The sequence below is a fragment of the Nicotiana tabacum genome, chromosome 7 (assembly GCF_000715075.1).
Source record: "Nicotiana tabacum cultivar K326 chromosome 7, ASM71507v2, whole genome shotgun sequence".
NCBI lineage: Eukaryota > Viridiplantae > Streptophyta > Magnoliopsida > Solanales > Solanaceae > Nicotiana > Nicotiana tabacum.
The window spans coordinates 115,209,840-115,232,090 of record NC_134086.1 but is presented as its reverse complement, the minus strand read 5'-3'; the positions used below and the strand labels follow the sequence as shown (position 1 = coordinate 115,232,090).

General features: G+C 40.5%; 1 protein-coding gene across 1 annotated transcript; it reads left to right on the top strand.

Annotated features, from left to right (window-relative positions):
* The first annotated feature begins 17,329 nt into the window (after positions 1 to 17,329).
* On the top strand, positions 17,330 to 18,877 carry LOC107759301 (glyoxylase I 4-like). Its single transcript, XM_016577188.2, has 3 exons — positions 17,330 to 17,677; positions 17,941 to 18,275; positions 18,563 to 18,877. The coding sequence occupies exons 1-3, from the start codon at positions 17,442 to 17,444 to the stop codon at positions 18,658 to 18,660; spliced, it is 669 nt and encodes a 222-aa protein (XP_016432674.1). The 5' UTR covers positions 17,330 to 17,441; the 3' UTR covers positions 18,661 to 18,877.
* Positions 18,878 to 22,251: the final 3,374 nt, after the last annotated feature.

Genomic DNA, 22,251 nt, shown 5'->3' with positions numbered 1-22,251 from the left:
TGTGAAGAGGTGTGATGAATGTCAAAGAGCGGGTGGAATTTCGAAGAAAGATGAGATGCCTCTCAATACCATTCTTGAGGTTGATATTTTTGATGTACGGGGCATTAATTTTTTGGGCCCATTTGTTAGCTCGTGTGGGAACACATATATTCTTGTGGCGGTTGACTATATTTCAAAATGGGTTGAGGTTGTGGCTCTACCCAACAATGAGGCCCGAAGTGTTATTGCATTTCTCAAGAAGAGCATTTTTACAAGGTTTGACACTCCTCGTGCAATCATAAGTGATGGGGGGTCTCAGTTTTGTAATAGAGCTTTTGACACTTTTCTTGCAAAGTATGGTGTCAACCAAAAAGTTTCTACCCCTTATCATCCTCAAGCGAGTGGCCAAGTTGAAGTCTCAAACAGGGAAATCAAGAGTATATTGTCAAAGACAGTCAATGCAAATAAAACCGATTGGCAAAGAAGTTGGATGATGCTCTATGGGCTTATAGGACTGCTTACAAGACTCCGATATCGGTTAATATTTGGGAAAGCTTGCCATCTACCGGTTGAGTTAGAGAACAAGGCCATGTGGGCTTTGAGGAAACTAAATCTTGAATGGGATATGGCAGCAAATCTTCGTGTGGAGCAGCTTATTGAACTTGATGAATTCCAATTCCATACCTACTCCAGTTCGTCCTTGTACAAAGACAAGATGAAGTACCTTTATGATAAATATGCTCGTAGCAAGGAGTTCAAAGTGGGTGATTTGGTTCTCTTGTTCAACTTTTGGTTATGTCTGTTTCTGGGAAAACTTAAGTCAAAATGGAGTGGACCTTTTGAAGTGGTGTTTGTGACCCCGATTGGTGCACTTGACTTGAAGAACAAAAATGGGGAAGTTTTCAGAGTGAATGGGCACATGGTCAAGCACTACTTGGGAAAAATTGATGATAGCCACGTGGTGGCCCTTCTTCATCTCAAATAATTTAATGGTAACATGCGTCGTGCCGCAACGTTAAATCAGGAGCTTCTTGGGAGGCAACCCATGTGTTTTCCTTCTTGTTTTTCTTTGACTTTCATTATAGTGTAGGATTTATTTTTGGACTGACTGGTTGTAAGATGTTGTAGGATTGTGCTGATGCAGTGTAGGAAAAAAAGTGTGAAAATAACCACTCTTTGAAGTTGTCAATGTGGACCTCACTCATTTTGTGCGGCCGCAAAGACCTTTGTGCGGGGGCAAGAAATCAATGCGGACCGCACTGATGATTTGACAAAAGTGAGGTTTCTCTGAAGATTACTACCGAGGTCGCATTGCATTTTTGTGCGGTCCGCGGTAGTCCACTGCGGTCGCATTACATTTTGTGCGGTCCGCAGTGGTCAATTTGTAGGTGCCCTATGATTTCGAGCAATGCGGACTGCAGTTCCATTTTGTGTGGTCCGCGGTAGGTAGGTAAGCTAGGCCCCAGGACCTTTTTCTATAAATAGGACCTGAGGCCCTCCTTTTGAACTTTTCGATCCTTCTCATATCAGAACTAAAAATTACTGTTCATCTTTCTCATCTACACGAAATTAACTACTCAAGTTCATTACTCAGCATTTCATCTAATCTCTGGTAATATTAACTTCTTCTTAGTTGTTTAATCTATTTATTTTCTTTGAATTTTATTCTCCTTAGTTCTTCTTCTTTCCCTATCCGTATTTCTTTCAATTTTGTAGCTTAGGTTAATTAATTTTGATCTAAAGTAGGATTAGGTAGTTAAAACACTGAACCAACACTTAGGGACTCATCAATATGTGGAAAACAAATTGGACTAAAATTCATCAAAACATGAACCCTAGGTTGGAATTGTTGCTGGGCACTTAGTGCGGACCACGGTGGATTTCGTGCGGTCCGCAGTCCGCAATGGTATTTTGTGCGGACTGCAATGACAAAGTCCTAAAAGCTGAACACTTAAGGACCGTGGCCGCATTGGATTTTGTGCGGTCCACGGTGCCTCAATGCAGACCATATTGGATTTTGTGCGGCCCACGGTGCCTCAATACAGACCGTATTTGCATTTTGTGCGGTCCGCGGTGCATAGATTCAGAGAGTGGGTAGTCTGAACCCCACCTCTGTGCGGTCCGCAATGGCCTCTTTGCGGCCACTACATTTTGTGTGGTCTGCACTCTACAACATTAAAACTATCTACAATATTTTTCTTCTTCAACTTGAATTTCATTGTTTTTATGGAAACTAACAAAGCATGAATGAATGTTGTTTGCAGACAATGGTAAGATCAAGAGGCAAATGTGGTAAACAAACAGGAAGAGGAGAGTCCTCCCGGGTGGGAATCAAGGAGTGATAAAATTAACCCCACAAACCCAACAAAACATAAAGAATACAAGGAGGATCATAAAAGCTGCAGACAGAGCTATTGACCAGTCGGGGAGTGAGTATGATCCCTCCCGAGAGACATCTTCAGACTCCGTGCCAGAGTTTGTTCCTGACTGACCAGAGAGAAACCTATTGAGAGATACACCTCCAGCATCCCCCACTGCCCAAGCTTCAGTTCATATATCTTCTTAGTCGTCTAAGGGCTCAGCTGAAAGCAGTGGGGATGAGTATTCCACCTCTCCTACAGCTTCATTATCCGGAGAAGGTGCAGTAGCAGAAGAAGGGGAAGAAGAAGAAGGGGTGAGCCCCAAGTTGGTAGGGTAGAGCGGACTAGGTACCCGTAGGCTTGGGAGGACCGGTTCGTCAATGATATTGCCTACCACAAATTCAGAGAGTGGTGGCCAGAAAAGAGGTTAATACTTGAGAGAAAATTATCACCTGGGATCTTTTGCCTCACAACCCCAATGTGTTGAGGCAATTCAGAGATAGAGCTGGATGGGACTACTTCATATGGCGGTGGATGACGCCAATGAGCACTTGGTAAAAGAATTTTACATCAACGTGGCCCACATCAAAAAGGGTACCACAGTCACTAAAGTGCGAAATTTGAAAGTGAAGTTTGATGGCAAGACCATCAATGACTATTTAGGTTTCACGGAGGAGGATGAGTCCCTCTACTTAGACAAGATGAAGTTGGGTGAAGAAGCTCGTCCGTGGTTGGCGGAGTACTTGGCAATCCTAGGGACTACCCCCGAGTGGTTGACTGCGGGGGTAAAAATATTGAGGAGGAACTGAACTTTGAGGCAAAGGGGTGGGAGACATTTGTGTGCAGCAGGCTAGACCCTGCCACCCACGACAACTCACTCCCAATTCACCGGGCGGTCTTGGTAGCATCTATCATGGTGGGGTACCCGATCAATGTCGGGAATGTGATGTCCCGCGTTATTACACGGGTAGTGAATGAGGGTGACAGGTCTTACCCATTCCCCAACTTTCTGACGATGTACCTGAAGGACCAAAATATGGAGAAGCGCAGATTTGACGTGAAAGTGAAGGCAAAGGCACCTTTCTCGTGGTATAGCCTACATGGTGATGACAACCATAAGGGCAAGCACTTCAAGGGAAAATCCACTACTTCAACTAGCCAGTCTGAAGAGCCAGTAGTGGTAGTGACTACATCGCAGCCTCCCTCCACTTCAGTAGACATGGCCCCAGGTCCATCCACTTCCACAGATCTTGAGATACCCACCACCACTGCCTATCCATTGACTGCCCACCATCTAAGCCAGGCCCTCACCAACATCAACAACTGGATGTAGACAATTACTTCTAAGGTGTCTGTATTATCTACTACTGTGGCAGCCCAGTCAGCACCTCCTCCTCTACAGGTCCCACAGTCCATTAAGGACACTCTCAAGGATCTTCTGGACAACTAGATTTAGATCCCTGAGAACCAGAAATTGCTCACGGACGTCATTGATTCACACAGAAAGGCTCTCAAGGAGCTTGCTAGGGAGGCCAAGAAGATGAGGAAGACTAGGGCTTCCAAAGAGTCGGTGAAGGAGTTGCGGGTCGAGGTTGAGAGATTGAAGGCGGATCACCTGCCTTTAGATTTGATATTGCATGACCCAGCACCAGTAGCCCAGCCCTAGCTAGAGAAGGAGTCCGAGAGGCCTCCCAAGAGGAAGAGGGTGATCCCCCAGTCTGATGATGCAATGGTCCGGTTGGCGAAACCACCGGAGACGTCCTCCAGTAAGCTTCAGGATGCAGCCCAGGTCCCAGCAGAGCCACAGACCACAGGGAGCCAGTCATAGGTTCCCGAGCATATAGAGGACCCAGGGAACCAGACTTAGGATCTCATGCAGACGGATGGCCCATAGGGAGTCTCTTTTTCCTCTTTCCTCTACTTTTGTCCTTATTTTGGTTAGTTGGCATTGAGGACAATGCCAGCTTTCATTTAAGGGCGTAGGCCCTATTTGGATTTGGATGATTGTATATATATAATAGATTTTATGATTTCTTTCTTTCCTTTTTATCTTTGGTATGTATGTAATTTCAACATTTGATTACATTTTTCGTACTTTTTACCTTGGGGCTATATATAAAAGTTATATTTCATTGTATATATTCATCTCCCCTATTATATATTCGATTAAATACCCTCTTGTACATATTCATTCTACTTTCCGCATTTTTTAATTTTCTTATCTTCTTATTTTATATTCGTAGCTTCTTGTTTTGAGTTTTTGCAATAAGCCTTTGGTTTTCTTAATGTCACGGTTCTTTCCAAAAGTGGAATTTGTGTGAACCGGGTGGCTCTTCCCGATGATGGATGGCATGAAAACCTTCTTAAGGGTTTGAGTTTGTTTTTCTTTTTGCTTTTTAGTAGTTAGTTGGTGAGGGTGCCTCAAACAAAGCTTCACTTGGGCCTAACACATTTGCCTTTGATCTTATGGTCAAAAATAAATCGTTGTGTATATGATGGTGAAAGTTGTGACCTTGAGACTCTTGTGTTGGCAGATAATCATCAAGCGGTTTTTCAGGACCATTGTGTACTCAAATATTATCTAAGGTTGTTGTGGGACCCCGACTATGTGTCTTTAGCAATCCCATAACTTGTGTGGTGAGAATTTGCATTGCAAGTCCAAGTCCCGAGCCATTGGTCTAGAATTTGCCCTGAATGTTTGTCGAGGCGAAATCCTAAGTGTAGTTTGACTTGAGACATGATTATAGGCTCTCCTTGATCCAAATGATATCTTGAACACTTCCATAGCCTACCAATGATAAAATTCCTAGTCAACCCTTTTGAGCCTTAGACCTTTTTCTTTCAAGAACCACGATACAAGCCTTTACCCATTCTTAAGATACCCTCTCTTGGCACTCGATCTTTCTTTAGCACATGGCAAGAGTATAAGTTCGGGGAGAGAGACGAGTATTGCAACAAAGTGGTAAAAAGTTACAAAATGAAGAAAAGAAAAGGCAATGAAAAAGAAAGAAAAGCAAAAAGACAAAAAAATGTTCAATGTAGAAATGAATAAAGGGATTCAATAAAAGCAAAAAAAGAAATGTGTGGAAAGTTGAGAAAGGAGAAAAGATTTGAAATGAACAAAAAAAAGAGTGATAGTGTGTATCTCTAACCCCTTAGAAAGAAGTGAAATGACTTAAAAAGTCAAGTGAATGCGTGCCAAAATGAAGTAAAAGAAGTGCTAAAGAGAAGGTGGAACCTACTTAGACCAAACATTTCCTACCAGAACCAAAAACCTTCACTATGTCTCCACAAAAGCCCTATATGATCTTGAGTTGAATGAACCTTACATTAGTGGTGACTCACATAAGGGGCAAGCATATGGTACTTAGTGCCAGACTTGTGACTTTTCCTTGAGAGAGATGAGTGTATTTTCATTAACCTCGTTCTGAGTGCCACTATCTTAAAGGTGAGGTTTGCTTAGGAAGAGTTGAAGATGTATGAGTTTGGGTTCCACGACGACCCAAAAAATAGAAAGAGTTTCTTTGATGTGTCGAGTCAACTCTTGATGCTCGTGTGTCGCACTAAATCCATGGTGTTTAAAAGAGTGAATGTTGTTAATGATTTATTTGAATTGAGGGAAATTATTAGTCCCAATTGATGCTAGATGAGGTCACTTTAGGTTGGTTGAATTTTCTTGGATTGGCTATCAAAGGGTGGGTCTTATTTTGTTTGCTTGAGGACAAGCATAATCTTAAGTTTGGGGGAGTTGATAACTAGGGATATTGATGCATTTTACACTCCTTCTTGCTTAAGTTTTGATTAGAAATGTGTACAAAATAGTCCCAAAGGCTCACATGTTGTACTTGATTGCAGGGTTTGATCAACAAGGTGACAAATTATCAAAAACCAACTCAAAAAGGAGTGAAACATGCAAAAGTACCAAGACCAAGGCCAAGCTCAGTCAAACAGGGCCAGTGCGACCGCAAACCATTTTGGTGGTCCGCAAAGATGAAGTTCAGAGAGCAGGCATTTTCAGGCAACCAAGCAATGCGTTCGCGGTCCATTTTGTGCGGACCGCATTGCCTTCATTGCGGCCGCATTTGACTTTGTGTGCAAAGCTCAAGTTCAGAGAGATGCCATTTTGAGGAACCTGGCCAATGCAGTTCACGGTCCATTTTATGCGGACCGCAATAGAAGCCACTGCGGCCGCGGTGCATTTTGTGCGGTCCGCATTGTCCAACTTCAAAAAGCAGATTAGTGAAGCCAAGAGCCTTAGTGCGGCCACACTTGATTTTGTGCGGTCCGCACTAGCCCCGCATGGGCATTTTTGTCCAAAATTTTAAGCCTAGTATAAATAGCTTTTTTTCCCATTTTTAGGTTATCAGATAGATTTTGGGACAGAGTTGCGCTCGTGAACTTCTCTCTTTTACCATTTTGAGTAATTTTAGCTTAGTTTCAACATTGAATCTTCAAGTTTTATCTAGTAATTAATTATTATGGGTTTTTCTTCATCTATTTCTTTGTTTTCTTCTATAATTATGAGTAGCTAGACCCATTAGCTAGGGTTATGGCTCAACCGTAGTTTGGGTAATTGATGGATCTTGTGTTTTGATGCTTGATTGTCTATGGGTGTTTGTTATTTGGACTACTTTAGGATTTTAATGTTGAATTAGTGGTTGCAAATACTAGTTTATGCCTAGTAGACTTTGGCTCTTCTTGAGAAAGAGAGCCTAAGTCCATGAAATTGGTCAACAGGGAATTGGAGCATATTCAAGAGATTGATAGCCCCAATTAAAGGGTTAAACCTAGAAATAGTAATACCCGACTTGAACCTCAATTGCTTGCACAAATTTGCAAACCCAGTTGGTCTTGAGAATGTCAATTCGGGCAAAATCACTCGAACTACCGAGAGGTATAGAGTGAGTAGAATCGTGCAATGGTTATATCATACTCCCAAATGTGACAATCTAGCCTTAGACTCAAGAATCAGTCAATTAACCACCTAGGAAAAAGTCACTACCCTAGTGCCTTTTATCTATTTGATCAACTCTCAATAGTTTAATCTTAGCTTTACTTAGCCTAACTTAGCATCTTAGTAATATAAAATTAGAAGTAAAACCAAAACAATAAATGTTTAGAAGTGCAATTAGGAACAATTATACAACTCCCATTTAGATAGAAACTCAACTCCAATATCTAACTCCCTGTGGAAATCGATCCCGACCTTCTCGGGTAAAAGCTGCTTCGACCACTCTTGCTACTTCATAGTAGTACAGGGTTGGCATCGATCAACATCCCATGCTTCGGCTGATGCTGCCGTGCCTCACCATTTGTATGAGTTGTGAGTTCACGTTGAAGCCCGACTCGATGTGTACAAGGCTCTTTATGCCGACGAGAGGGCGTCCGATATGGAGCTTCAAGATGTGCGTGCCAAGGCCCGCACAGCTTGTGAGGCATGTGGGTATGACCCCATCACGCCTGGTAGGGATGATATTAGTTCTGGTGATACGGACAAACTTGCCTCTGATTCTTGGTACGAGGAGGTGTATGCCATAGGGAATGATGTGGCACAGTTTTTGGTTGTATTTACTTTTGTTTCGCAGGGCATCTCTGAGCCCTTTGTAAAAACAAATGTTTGTAATATATTTGTTGTAATGAAAATTGTTTTGGTCATATACCCTTAAGTTGTTGTTCCCTTTCTCTAGTTTGTTTGACGATGACTTTTGCCGCAGTAGTGTTACTCCGAATCTTTGTTGAAATGTTAAACCAGTTGGGTTGTGAGTTTAGTTAAACTCTTTTCGTTAGCTACGACCTTGGTCGTAGGGATATTATTTTCGAGCTAGTGTCGAAGTAGTATCCCGTCGTGGTTCGAGTGAAGTCAAACTATTTTCTTTGACGATGTTCGTGGCCATTGAGATGTTACTTTCGATCTGGTGCCAAAGTAGTATCCCGTCGTGGTTCGAATGAAGTCGAACTCTTTTTTTTGATGATGGCCTTGGCCATTGGGATGTTACTTTCAAGATGGTGCCGAAGTAGTATCCCATCGTGGTTCGAATGAAGTCGAACTCTTTTCTTTGATGATGGCCTTGGCTATTGGGATGTCACTTTTGAGCTGGTGCCGAAGTAGTATCCCGTCGTGGTTTGAATGAAGTCGAACTCTTTTCTTTGATGATGGCCTTGGCCATTGGGATGTTACTTTCGATCAGGTGCCAAAGTAGTATCCTGTCGTGAGGGTGGCATTCTATTTTATTTGTTGGAGTGTCGTAGATGCTGGTTTTATTCATACATTGGAGACACGTGTTGATTTCGTGTACATAATTGAGTGATTTTGTTTTATTCATATGTTAGAGATACATGTCGACTTTTCTCGTACAATGGCGGTACATGTCGATTTCGTACATATAATGGAGATTCTTTATATCTAGTCCCTTCATTGCTCGGCCTGGAGATGTAATCAGTAGGGGGCAATGAACAATACTTCGAACCTCGAGACGTCCCCCTCGTTGCCTCATTAAAAACCTCTCCGAGAAAACCTGATTGGGACAAGACCCGGGCGAGGGAAAAAGAGTACGACTTGGGTGACGTCTCTTTTCAGAAATGGAAGCACTTGAGGTGGGCGACTCTAGTTATTTTGTAGTAGTTTTCCTTCCATTGTTTCTAACTGAAATGCTCCTTTGCTTGCTACTGCTATGATTTTTATATGGCCCGTCCCAGTTTGATCCCAATTTTCCTTCATTTGGGTCTTTTGTTGCTTGTGTTTTGGCCTTGAGGACGTAGTCCCCGATTCTGAGTGGTCGTACTTTGGCCTTCTTGTTATAGTAACTTTCTGCTTGTTGTTTTTGGGCCACCATCCTTATGTGTGCCATATCCCTTCGTTCTTCGACCTCATCCAGGTCTTGTAATCTGATTTCATCGTTGCTTGGTCCACTCTCATCAGAGTATCTCAGGCTAGGTTACCGGAGATCAATGGGTATGACTGCGTCAGTGTCGTAGACCAGTGAATACGGCGTCTCACCCGTGCTGGTTTTTGGCGTTGTGTGGTAGGCCCATAGCACCTCTGGTAGCAGTTCCGGCCATAGCCCTTCGACATCCTCAAGCTTTATCTTTAATATATTCAATATTATTTTATTGGAGGATTTCTCTTGACCGTTGCCGACAGGATGATATGGCGTGGAGAGTATCTGCTTGATGTGCCATTTTTTGAAGAACTCAGTCATCTTTTTTCTAAGAAACTGGGGTCCGTTGTCGCAACTGATTTCTTTGGGGATGCCGAAGCGTCATATGATGTTTTTCCAGATGAACGCGATGACTTCTTGTTCGCGTATTTGAGCGAACGCACCTGCTTCCACTCATTTGGAAAAGTAGTCAGTTAAAACCAAAAGGAAGCGTATCTTACCTCGCCCTACTGGGAGGGGCCCGACGATATCCATCCCCCATTTTATAAACGGCCATAAATAAGTGACGGAATGCAGGAGTTCCCCCGCCTGGTGTATCATAGGGGCATATTTCTGGCATTGCTCACATTTTTTAATGTACTCTGCGACCTCTTTTTTCATAGTAGGACAATAGTATCCTGCATGAATAAGACACCTAACGAGGGCTCGGTTGCTTGTATGGGCACCACAGTGGCCTTTGTGTACCTCTTCAAGCACACACCTTGTCTGATTTGGTCCAAGGCATTTGGCTAAAGGGTCGTTGAACGTCTTTTTGTAAAGGTCGTGGTTTATGAGGTTGTACCTTGCCGCTTGTATTCCGAGCTTTTTGGCTTCCTTTTTATCTTGTGGGAGTGTTCCCTCCCGTAGATATGATATGATATAATTACGCTAGTCACAAGTTAAATTTATAGAATGCACCTCGACTTGGTCTATTGACGAGTGGATCAGGGTGACCACGTTCTCTGTGGTGATGTTTTTAGTCGCTGCTGCCAGCTTGGCGAGATCGTCTGCCTCGATATTTTGTGCTCGGGGTATTTGGTGGAGTCGGCATTCCTCGAATTCCGGCAGCAACTTGTGGATTTCGGTCTGGTATTTCTACAACCTCTGCTCCTTAACCTGGAAAGTCCCAGTAACTTGGTTTACAACAAGTTGGGAGTTGCAACAGAGGATGACTCGCCGAACACCATACTTGAGGGCCAATTTCAATCGAGCAATTATGGCCTCATACTCTGCCTCATTGCTAGTTATTTCTGCGCATCGTATAGATTGGCGAATTACTTTGCCCATTGGGACTTCGAGTACGAGTCCCAATCCTGATCCCAACACGTTGGATGAGCCGTCGGTGTAGAGGACCAGAGGTCGGGTCGTTCAAGTGAAGCTCGAAACACTTCTTGCTCGACTTCGGTCAATGTCTCTATACTAAAATCGGTGAGCACTTGCAACTTTATTGCAGTTCGCGGTTGATATGTTATATCTTACTCGCTCAATTCAATGGCCCATTTGGCCAACCTACCCAATAATTCGGGTTTGTGCAGGATGCTCCTGAGAGGAAAGGTTGTCACCACCTTTATGGGGTGGCACTGAAAATATGGTCTAAGCTTTCGTGAAGCTACGACTAATGCTAGAGCCAGTTTTTCAAGGTGGGGATACCTTGTTTCGGCGTCAATTAAGGTTTTGTTGATATAGTAGATTAGAGATTGCGTACCTTTGGTTTATCGGACTAGAACTGCACTTACCGTGACTTCGGATACGGCAAAGTAGACTATGAGGCACTCGCCTGGATCTGCCTTGGCGAGTAAGGGTGGTGAAGACAAGTATGCTTTCAGTGTCCTTAGGGCATCGACACATTCTAAATTCCACTGAAGTCCATTGTCTTTCTTTAATACATTAAAGAATTTATGGCATTTATCTGATGACCGTGAGATGAACCTCGACAAGGCGGCTATCCGTCCTGTCAATTTTGTACCTGTTTTTTGCTGGTCAATATTTTGGGTATTCCTTCAATGGCCTTAATCTATTCTGGGTTGACCTCGATGCCTCTTTGTGATACTAGGAAGCCGAGAAACTTACCCAAGGTTACTCTGAAGGCGCATTTTTCGGGGTTCAGTTTCATATCATACCATCTTGATATGCCGAAGGCTTATTTCAGATGGTTGATATGATCTTCTTTCATTTTCGATGTAACCAGCTTGTCGTCGATGTAGACTTTCATTGTTTTACCGAGTTGGTTTTTGAACATCTTGGTGACCAATATCTGATACGTCGCCCCTGCATTCTTTAGTCTGAACGGTATGACCTTATAGCAGTACGTTCCTTGGTGAGTGATGAAAGTGATTTTCTCCTGGTCTTCTTCTTCCATGAGGATCTGTTTGTAACCCGAGTAGGCATCTAAGAAGCTTAGCAACTCGTGTCCTACTGTTGCGCCAATGAGCTGGTTTATGTGTGGCAGTGGAAAGGAATCTTTTGGGCATTCCTTGTTTAAGTCCGTGAAATCTACGCACATCCTCCAGTTTCCATTTTTCTTTTTCACCATGACCACATTGGCGACCCATTGAGGGTATTTTGACTCTCGGATGGAGCCATTTGCGAGCAACTTATTGACTTCTTCGCTGACGGTTTCGTTGATCGCGGTATTGAACTTCCTTCTTATTTACCGTACCAGTGGGTATAGGGGGTCAACATTTAGCTTGTGTGTGGTGATATCCTTTGGGATACCTGGCATATCTGTATGGGAGAAGGCAAATAGATCAACATGATTAGTCAAGGGTGTGACTGAACCCCGGACAGAGGCTGCCTACGTATCCTTTCGGAATCAAGACGAACGTAGTACGGGATCAAGGTTTTCTATCATTGACTCGGATGCTTCCACAATGTCGGGGTCCTTGATAATGTTTGTCTGTACATTAGGTTCGGCTCCCGACATCGCTGATTGCTATGCTCCCGTGTTTGCCCCTTTGAGTTACTGGGTGTGGGCGCAATCTTGGGCGATGCGATAGCATTCTTGTGCGGTGTGTTGCTCGTCTAGAATGCTGAATACTCCCAATATGGTAGGAAACTTGATCACTAGATAGAGACTGGAAGGGACCGCTCGCATCGCATGTATCCACGGGTACCCTATGATGGCGTTGTAGGTTGTTTCCTGGTTCATGACGTGAAACGTCGTTTCCAGGGTGACTCCTCCGGCCAGTACGGGTAGCACTATCTCTCCAGAAGTTCGTTCGACTGCATTATTAAAACCTGTTAGCGTTATGCAGTGCGGTATTATTTTTTCTTCGAGTCTCATCTGTACGAGAACTCGAGGATGGATAATACACGCGCCGCTCCCGTCATCTACCATTATTCTTTTTACATCAGTATATGCAATACGTAAAGTGATAACAAGAGCATCATAGTGAGGGAAGACAAACCGTCGGCATCTGACTTATCGAAGATGATACTGTCTTTGAGGTCATCATACCGTTCATGGGTGATTGATCGTTTGAGTTTGTGTGGTGGTGAACTTGACATGATTAATTGTTGCACCATCACCCCCGCCGATGATCATCCGTATAGTGCGAGCATGAGAAGGTGGTTTTGGAGGTCCTTGGGGCTGTTCACGGTCTGCGGGCGAAATTAGCCCGTCCTCGATCGCTCAGCAATTCTTTCTGGTGTCCCTGGCTTAGCATTCGCACTACCTCCTGTCGCAGTCCTATGCAATCTTCGATTTTGTGACCCCTTTCTCGGTGAAATTCATAGAAAGCGTTTGACTTTCGAGTGCTAGGGTCTGGCCTCATCTTTTGCGGCCATTGCACCTTTGTACCGAGTTTCTCTAGTTCATACACTATTTTTGAAGGAGAAACACAAAAATTGTGAGCACATAAGAGTGGAGGCATACCTTTCTCAAGTCGATATGGTGATGTGTGTCAAGAAGGAGCATCTGAGTGCCGCAGTGAAGGCGGCGCAGATGTCCTAACGTAAGGCTGATGACTCTCTTGGCCGAGACGGGGCCTCGACTGATCTCTTCGACCGTCGTTGCGACGATCTTTCTTTGCTTCAGTTTGAAATGACGTCAACTGTTGGGTTGAGCCATTGAGGTCATCCTCGTCGGCTCGTGCCTCGGTGCAATAGGCGTTATGGATTTCTTCCCAAGTAGTTGGAGGGTATTTCATGAGCCTGCTTAGAAATTTTCTGGTCGCGCTCGACCCGTTCCTGTTTAGTCCATTCTGGAAGGCTGCTACTGCCATTCCTTCTGACACATTCGGTAAGCTCATTCTCACCCTGTTGAACCGAGCTAGGAAGTCCCTGAGTCCCTCGCCGTGCATTTGTCTTATGGCAAATATATCGTTTACCCTAGCTTCTACCTTTTTGGCTTCTATGTGGGCGGTGACAGATTTGTATGCCATTTCCTCGAACGTTGCTATCGAGCGTGTCGGTAGTTGAGAGTACCAAGTCAAGGCTCCCCCTATTAGGGTTTCGCCGAACTTTTTCAACAACAACGATAGTACCTGCTCTTTTGAAAGATCGTTACCTTTTACCGTCGTGACGTAGTGGATGATATGATCTTTTGGATCGGTAGTACCATCATATATCTTTAGGTAGGGCGGCATCTTGAAGGTCTTTGGAATGGCATAGGGGGGGCGCTTCTTCATTGTATGGTTGCTCGACGAATTGACCAACGTTGCGTTTTAGCAACAACTTTGGGGCGCCGGGGATTTTGTCAACCCTTTCATGGTGTTCCTTCATTTGGTCACGGAGTGCCTTATTCTCATTTTCCATCTCCTCCATTTTCTTTAAAACGCCTGCTAGCGTATCATTACCTGCGTCATTAGCGACATGAGTGTTACCTGTACGAGGGGCATCTTGCTCATCAGCGTTTATCGTGACATCTGCATGTGCAACATTCTTGTTATCCCTTTGGGCGAGCTTATCGAGTATGGTGTTCAGAGTACTTGTTAGCCATTCTTCCAGCAGACTTCTTACTACAGGTGGTGCCTCTCCTGTTGCAGATGTGGAGGCTTCCTTCTCACGCGAAACAGTTATGCTTTCGTGCAGGGGAGGTGAAGCATCTCCCCTGGGTATGGTGTTTGGTGTCTCGTTTTCGTTATCTTCCCTGCTGTCTTCGTTGATGGTGTTCGAGGTTGGTTGTGATGCCTACTATTGCTTTTTGCCTTGCATCTCCTTTTCCTGCCATTGTTAGTTTGTACAAAGCTAGGAAGAGGTGATTATCCCTTTCAAGAGTCTAGATGAGACTAAAATCTTAACTAAAGAAATCTCCACAAACGACGCCAAATTGTTTGACCAAAAGATATTGAAACTTTTTTGATTAAACCAATTGATGAAGATGAAGAGGTAAATCTCAGCCAAGCATAATAAAATCTAGATTAAAAGATACAAGGGATGAATAAGGTGAATACTACTGCTTACGCCGAAATCAAACGATTAATCGTGAATATAATAACTTCGAATGTAGAGAAATATTGCAATGGATGCTATTGACCAAGATAAAAAATGATGTGTGGATTCCAGAACTGTAATAAACAAAAGTTGTCTTTTTTTGTATTTACTTTTCGCTCCCCCTTTACAAAGTCTTCTCCCTCTATTTATAAGGGACAATACCCTCCTAAACCCTATAAAGTATTACATAAAGAATATTCGAAAAGTATATTCTTCATGTCTCCTACACTACTACAAATGTCGTGCGTTTACTAATCGCTGTCAGTCATCGCCCTCTACAACGACCAAAGGACCCTGCGTCGTAAGGGCCTTGTCCCTTGCCGTATTCGTCAGTGGTCGTCCAAAATTGGACCTATATAGATATAATTATGAAGCACATGAATATTCTACCACGACTTTGTAATCTTATTATTACCGAATGACGTGATCATTTATATAGTTACTATATTGACAATTTCGTCATATTGTAGTTAGTCCTAATGGTTAAAAAGTCACGATGAAGGTATTGGGACCAAGAGATACTAAAATAACCAACTACCAAAACTTAAAATTTCTGTTGTACCCAAGTCGCCAAATCAAAAGATATAACGTACGAGGAAATAGAAAAACCTAGTTGGATCAGCCCTTTATAAGTAATGGAGTATAATTGGCAGTTCTTAGTAGTAGGAGTAATAGACAACGGCAGATTTGTTGAGATTGTGGACTTTAATATATACTTACGTCTGTCGTTTTTTTTCTAGCTTCAGAAGTTAGCACTCTTTTATAATATACTTCGTTTTCAACCAAATAAAAAGAAAAGAAGTGAGCACTCTATACGATGAAAGAAATTTCAAACACTTATAGAACTGTTCTATGAAGAGGCAAAGTATGCAAAACATTTTAATATTTTTTTAATGTTTAGTAAGGCATCTTCTTAAAGCGTTATTAGTCTGGCACAAATGACTTTATTTAGTTGTTTCTCACAGGCATTTGTTTGTCCGAGATTCTACAGTTTTGGCCTTATGCAGGAGTTGCGCACATGATTCATATTTTTTTTTTTTTGGGGGGGGGGGGGGGGGGTTGCTAAATCATATGATTCATATTACGGATTGGAGAATGAGGAAAAGGGGTAACTCGCCATCTGATAATTCAGTTTCCGCTTCAAAAAAGTAATAAGATAAACGACGATTTGGCGCACTAAGTATTTCATGTTCACTTAAGATTTGTGAAAAGACTACACCCCAAGGAGGTATGATATAGACAATTTATTCTGACGATAACATAAATGGTTGATTCCACGTGGAATAAAAAAGGCCGTAGTACCCTAGGCCCAACAGAATAATGAGAAGAAAGAGGCCGATTGGAGAAGTTTTGTTTGAGAGACTAAAGGACTAGACCCATCAAAAAACTCTTCGAGGAGACCGCCTATCGATTTGAATTTACCTCCTCAGCCAGAGGCGGAACCGAGTTTGCTTACCTATAGCTCTCTTGTCTTAGTGACTCTTCCTCTTTCTAGGTTTCTTTTCTGACGAACAAACCACTATAAATAGGTATCTCTACGCGTAAGAATAAATATATGATTAATTCAAATATATTAACCCGGCAAGAGTTGACCATGCAGGGGAAGTGACTAATGAAGTCGATGGCAGGTTCGATTACGGAGAAGTCAATAATCAAAGATTATGGGGAGGATTCAACAGTCACAAATAACCCAAGCAGAAGGGTCAAGCCTATTTGAATTTGTTATTGAAAAAATGAGGAGGAAGACATCTGTCACGGAGAGGCAATCCTCAAATACATACTTTGACCTGACGGCTTACCCGTTCTATAAGAGGGAAGTCTGCTGGTAGGAATTCTTCATAGCATATTACGGTTTTTCACCGAGGAGATGGATCGAAGCGATTGCAGCGACTCGAACCAAAACACTATAAATCACACTAGGGGCGGCAAACGGACGGGTCAGGTCGGATACGGACGGGTCGAAATTAAATAATGCAAAAACGGATAAATTATTTGACCAGAATCATATTTAATACGGATAAAAAATGGGTTAACCGGAAGATAATATGGATATCAATATTATCCATGTCTTCTTGAATATGATCACTTTTAGGAGAATTCCTAGTCTGCTAAATTTGAGAAACCCCCAATTTGAGGCTTTACAAATTTAAATGTTAAATCCATTAGTTATCCATTGTTTATCCATACCCGCCATTTTTTAATGAATAATATGGATAAATAACTTTTTTTAAAACCATTTTGCTACCACTAAATCACACAAAAATAACTTAATAAAAAGGACCAAAAAAAAGAATGAATAAAAAGGGAGTAGGCAGGAGAGTTGTGATGAGTAGTAGTCATGTGGTTTGACAAAGTCATCCGCGTAAAGACTCAAAGAGTATGGACAACCAAAACGTGATATTGCTGGGATAGTGCATCAAATAATAGTTGTTGGTGATATGATATTTGAATTTGAGGGGTTAATTACACAAGTGGTGATGGTGGATAAGATCATACGATACACACTGATTTATTGACGTGTATGGACGTAGTATTTGATATGTACAATATAATTGCCCCTCCCCACCCCCACCAAACCCTTTTATTAAACACCCTTAGTCTAGTCTTTCTTGCTTATATATATGTGTGCTTTGCAACATAAAGTTCCACATCAAGAAAATAGAGTATTACTAGTAATTCTTTTAATTTCTATCTAGCTACTAGTTCAAATTCTTACCTTTTGTTCAAGTGTTGAATTAACATAAAAATCAGAATGGGGAGAGAGATAGTGAAAAGTGAGTTGGCTGAAGAGACAACCTTCAACTGGTCATCAGATTACTCATCAACAACATCCTCTTCGTCTGATGATGAAAAGAGGATGCCTTTGTTGGCATTGAACCATGTTTCCTATGTCTGCAAATCTGTTGCCAGATCTGCCCAATTCTATGAGCAAGTTCTTGGTTTTGTCCTCATCAAAAGACCCTCTTCCTTTGACTTTGATGGAGCTTGGTATGAATAAACACACACATTCTCTCTTTAATTAATTTGTTTTTTACATGCATTTGCCCTAAGATTTTGAAAACGGACGTCCTAAGCTCTTGTTATGCACGAGATCCAGCGAATGATCAAACTACATTACCTTACCTTGTATTTTTGTAAGAGACCGTTTTTACAACTTAAACAATGACCTCCTGGTTATATTGTTACGCTTTCTAAGATTTGAAAATTGTCTAACGATAACAAATCTGATATATTTGAGTTGATTTTTGCAGGTTGTTCAACCATGGAATTGGAATACATTTATTAGGAAAAGAAGATGCACAGTCAAAGAAGGGAAAGATAAACCCAAAAGATAACCACATTTCATTCCAGTGTTCGGATATGGATCTCATTATAGAAAGATTGGATGAGTTGAAGATTGAGTATGTAACAGCAACTGTGAAAGAAGGTGGAGTCACTGTGGATCAACTCTTCTTTCATGATCCAGATGGCAACATGATTGAGATCTGTAATTGTCAAAATATTCCAATTCTTCCACTTTCCTCTTGTCCTCTCAAGAAGTTTGCCACTCCAACCTTCAACCAAACAATGCCTAATTCCATTTACGGTATGTACATTACCTATAGTAGTTCAAAATTTTTAGAACACAAAAAACTCATATTCAGTGACAGAATATTTTTTTAACAAAATTAGTACTATAATTTAACTCGCTGCTCCTTCCTTACAAAGTTAATATTTGAGTGTTCGAATAGAAAAAGTGTAAGTCTATATGTATCGAATTTGCAAACTGTGCAAGTTTAAGTGGTCAGGGCCATTTGGCCAAAGTTAAAAAAAAACATCAATTAGATTCGAATAATAGAGACTGAATTGTAATTGATTTGATTGTAAATGCAGAAAATGGAAGCAGAGGTGCAAATATGAACTGCTCAAGAGAAGTGGAATCTCTGATGATGGAAAATTTAGCTTTGGACATGATAGATATTTGTTTTTGAGTGATATTGTCGGCAAAAAGAGTGATTTTACCCCTCATAAATTTAGACCCCTTTTCCAACAACCCAAACATACCGTAAAAATCCTTTTTTGTAATATTATTATTTATGTACCAGTATGTGCAGAGAGAGCATTAAGCACATACATATAATATTTGTACTCTAGGATTTTGGTATCTGTTAATGCATGATTCTGGCTGTTCATATATCAAAAAATAAATGACGGATGGCATGTTATGTGTTCTAAGGAAGTCAACTCTTCTTATTAATTGCATTGTTATTATTTCCTTTACAACAAGCTATCAGTTTTTTTAAATAGTTTAATTTATTAAAAGTAGCATAGTGGTTTATAGTAATCCATAGGTTTCAATTATATTTGTATTTGATCAGGTATGGAAAAATAAGTTCAAGATAAGTAAGTTAAATGTAAAATATAGCAAAAGTAAGTTCAGTATCTTATGCTTTTCAGCATCTTATTATTTTTAAGAAATGCATACTATTAAGTGTAAAATGTGAATATGACAACTAAAAAGTTTGCTAATAAAAAGCTGCATACCTTTATTTGTTTTGTTTTGAATGACAATTGAATATTAGAATTACTATTATGTAATCCCTGAGTATGTAAATTCTATTTTCATAAAATAGAGCTATTGATATCTACAATCAAAATGAAAAACGAAGACATTCGACACTTTAGTTCCGACCCTAGCAACTCGAGGATTTGGCCAGGCCAACTCTAATAGTAAATGATTTGCTTAATAAAGCTATAAATAAGGCGCTCTTACTGGCCCACCGTTGGTTATTAATTTATTGCCCTTTTGACCACATTTAAGTAGGAACCTCTCTTTATTGGCTACATTGATTAATTGCGAAAATTAATGTTTGGAACCAGCGATCTCATGTCACAATAATTAGGGTGAAATTAAAAAATAATCAGATTCATAATTGCTAATTGAAAAATAGTCACAGTTTCAAAAGTAATAGAAATTTAGTCACTTTTCATGTAAAGATAAATTTGAACGAAAATACTATTCAAGATCCAGAAAATATTCCAGTATAATATACTGGAGTTCCAGCATAATATGCTGGAAGTTCATACACATGTGCTCCAATCTCCAGTATATTATACTAGAACTTTCCGTATGTTGGACTTCCAGCATAATATGCTGGAAGTTCATATACAAGTGCACCAATCTCCAGTATATTATGCTGAAATTTTTCGTGTTGCAGCAAAATAGTAACTATTTTTCAATGACTTTGCAAATGATGACTACTTTTCAATTATTAGTACGAAAACTAGCTAGCCTGTACTATTTTCACCAATAATTAAGTTTGGTTAACGTAATTTAAAAAAAGTCTGCGCGATCACTGAAGCAGTTAACTTGCAGCCGTCTTTCATAAAACAACTACTACTATACTGTATAATACACTGAACAGTCATCTATCTCGTCTAGCAAATAAATATATAGAGACAAAATAAACAGTAAGGGGTATGCTTAATACTTATCATTCACTTAATACCAATCAGAGGCAGTTTAAGGTAATGGGTGCCATAATTTCTTTTAATATATACTTTGTAACAACTAATTGAAATTTGTTAGGAATATTTTTTCGGGTCAACTTAATAGGTATTTTTTATTTGCAAATAAAAAAATTACATCTCTGATATTAAAATAGACGTAATTAGCATTTTGAATAAGGAATCATACATTTATTATACCAACACAAGTAAAATCAACATTTTTACTAGAAAATTACATCTTTCTTTTGTATATTAAAAATAAATTTACACAAGTAAGATAACATCTTCAATAAGGGAATTACATCAAGCAAAAAAAAAAAATTTTAAAAAATATCATCAATAGATAAATCATACTCCACAAGTATAGAATTAAATAAACTACAAGTTCTCAAAAATTAAAATCACAAATCTCATCTTCTTTAAGCAATGGTTACGAAATATTTGTCATAATTTAATAGTAAAGAGATTTAAATTATATTTAATAACCATAGACTAACACAAATTTTTATGATATAATGAAAAAAGATTGATCTCAATCGAAAATTACCATTAAGACCTAAATTTTTCGGATATGAAAGAAGAAAACTCATAAATTTGAGATTAACAGGAATGAAAACTCATAAATTTGAGATTAGCAGGAATGCTTATTTTATAAAATTTTATAATTTTGGACACTCCTCTTCCAAAACTTTTGATATTTGATTTCTCTCTTTCAATTGTAAGCACGTGATTTTTGCCCTATATGAGAATTACTCCCAAAAAATTCAAAATAAAATGATTTTCCTTGGTGTGAAATTTTGTGAGATTTTGTGATATTTTGGATAATTATTTGTATTTGTCTGTGTTTGTTTATTTGTTAAATTAATAAAAAAATACAAAAATATGTCGCATTTGCATGTAGGATTTAATTCTATAATTGTTACTAATTAAATTTGTTTACAAAAAATTAAAAATTACAAAAATAGGCATCGTTTGCATTTTTAGCATTTAATGTCCAAATATACAATTTTATGCTTAATTATTACTTAATTGTGCGTTAATTGTTATTGGGAGTTAATTTGCGCTTTTATAACTTAATTTAATTCTTAATAATAGTTTAAGTATTTTTATAATTTAGTTTTAGAGAAATAAAAGAAGAAAAAAGAGCGAAAATATAAAGAAAGTCGGAATTGGGCCTCTTCTTCGATTTCAAGCCATAGGCCCAAAAAATGGCCCAATCTTCCCTACGACCCAGTCCATTTCGAACTGGGTCGACCCAGTCCATAACCCAAAAGACCCAAACCCCTTTTGTCTTACATTTTACAAAAACAAAACAAAAACTAAAAGAAGAAAACCCTAAAATCTAAACCATCCGCCCCCCCCCCCCTCCTATCTTCTTCTTCTTCCTCCAAAGCTCCAACCAAGCATCCATGGCTGCCCTTTACCTTCTTCTTCGACACACCCTCATCGTCCAAACAGCTGCTGCCCAAGCACTTCATCTTCTTCGTCCACCATTGTTGCTCTAGTTCGTCGTCGTTTGGTCGAGCTTCATCTTCTCTGGCAAAACAGTCCGTCGTCGCCACCAGTTGCTTCTGCTTGTGCGTCGACCAGCCCGTTGTTTGTTCCTTCTGTTATTCGAAGCCCCGTCGCTGCTGCTTTTGTCTCAACCAAACAACCAAACGAACACAGCCATGGACGAGCTTTGACGTCGACCATGTCGTCGTCCATGGCTGTCCGCGCTGTGCTGTTGCCTGTCGCCGCCGATGCTGCTGCCTGTCGCCGCCGCTGCTGCTGTCTCGACGTCGTGCTGCTGCTGCTCGTCGCAGCAGGTGTTGGACGGACTGCTGCTGCTGCTCGTCGCGGCAGTAGCTACGGGCTGCTTCATCTTCTCTTCGTCTTCGTCGTCATTTGTTCGAGCTTTGGTCGAGGCTCGGACAGATTTGTTTACAATCAAAGTTCTTCGTTGATTCATCTCCGGTTAGTTGTTTTTGAGTTTTATTTTGTCCATATTTCGTTTTTATATTTCTAAAAGTTAAAATCGTTAAATATTTGATTCTTGTTTTGTGCGTTGTTTATCGTTGAAATCATTTTTT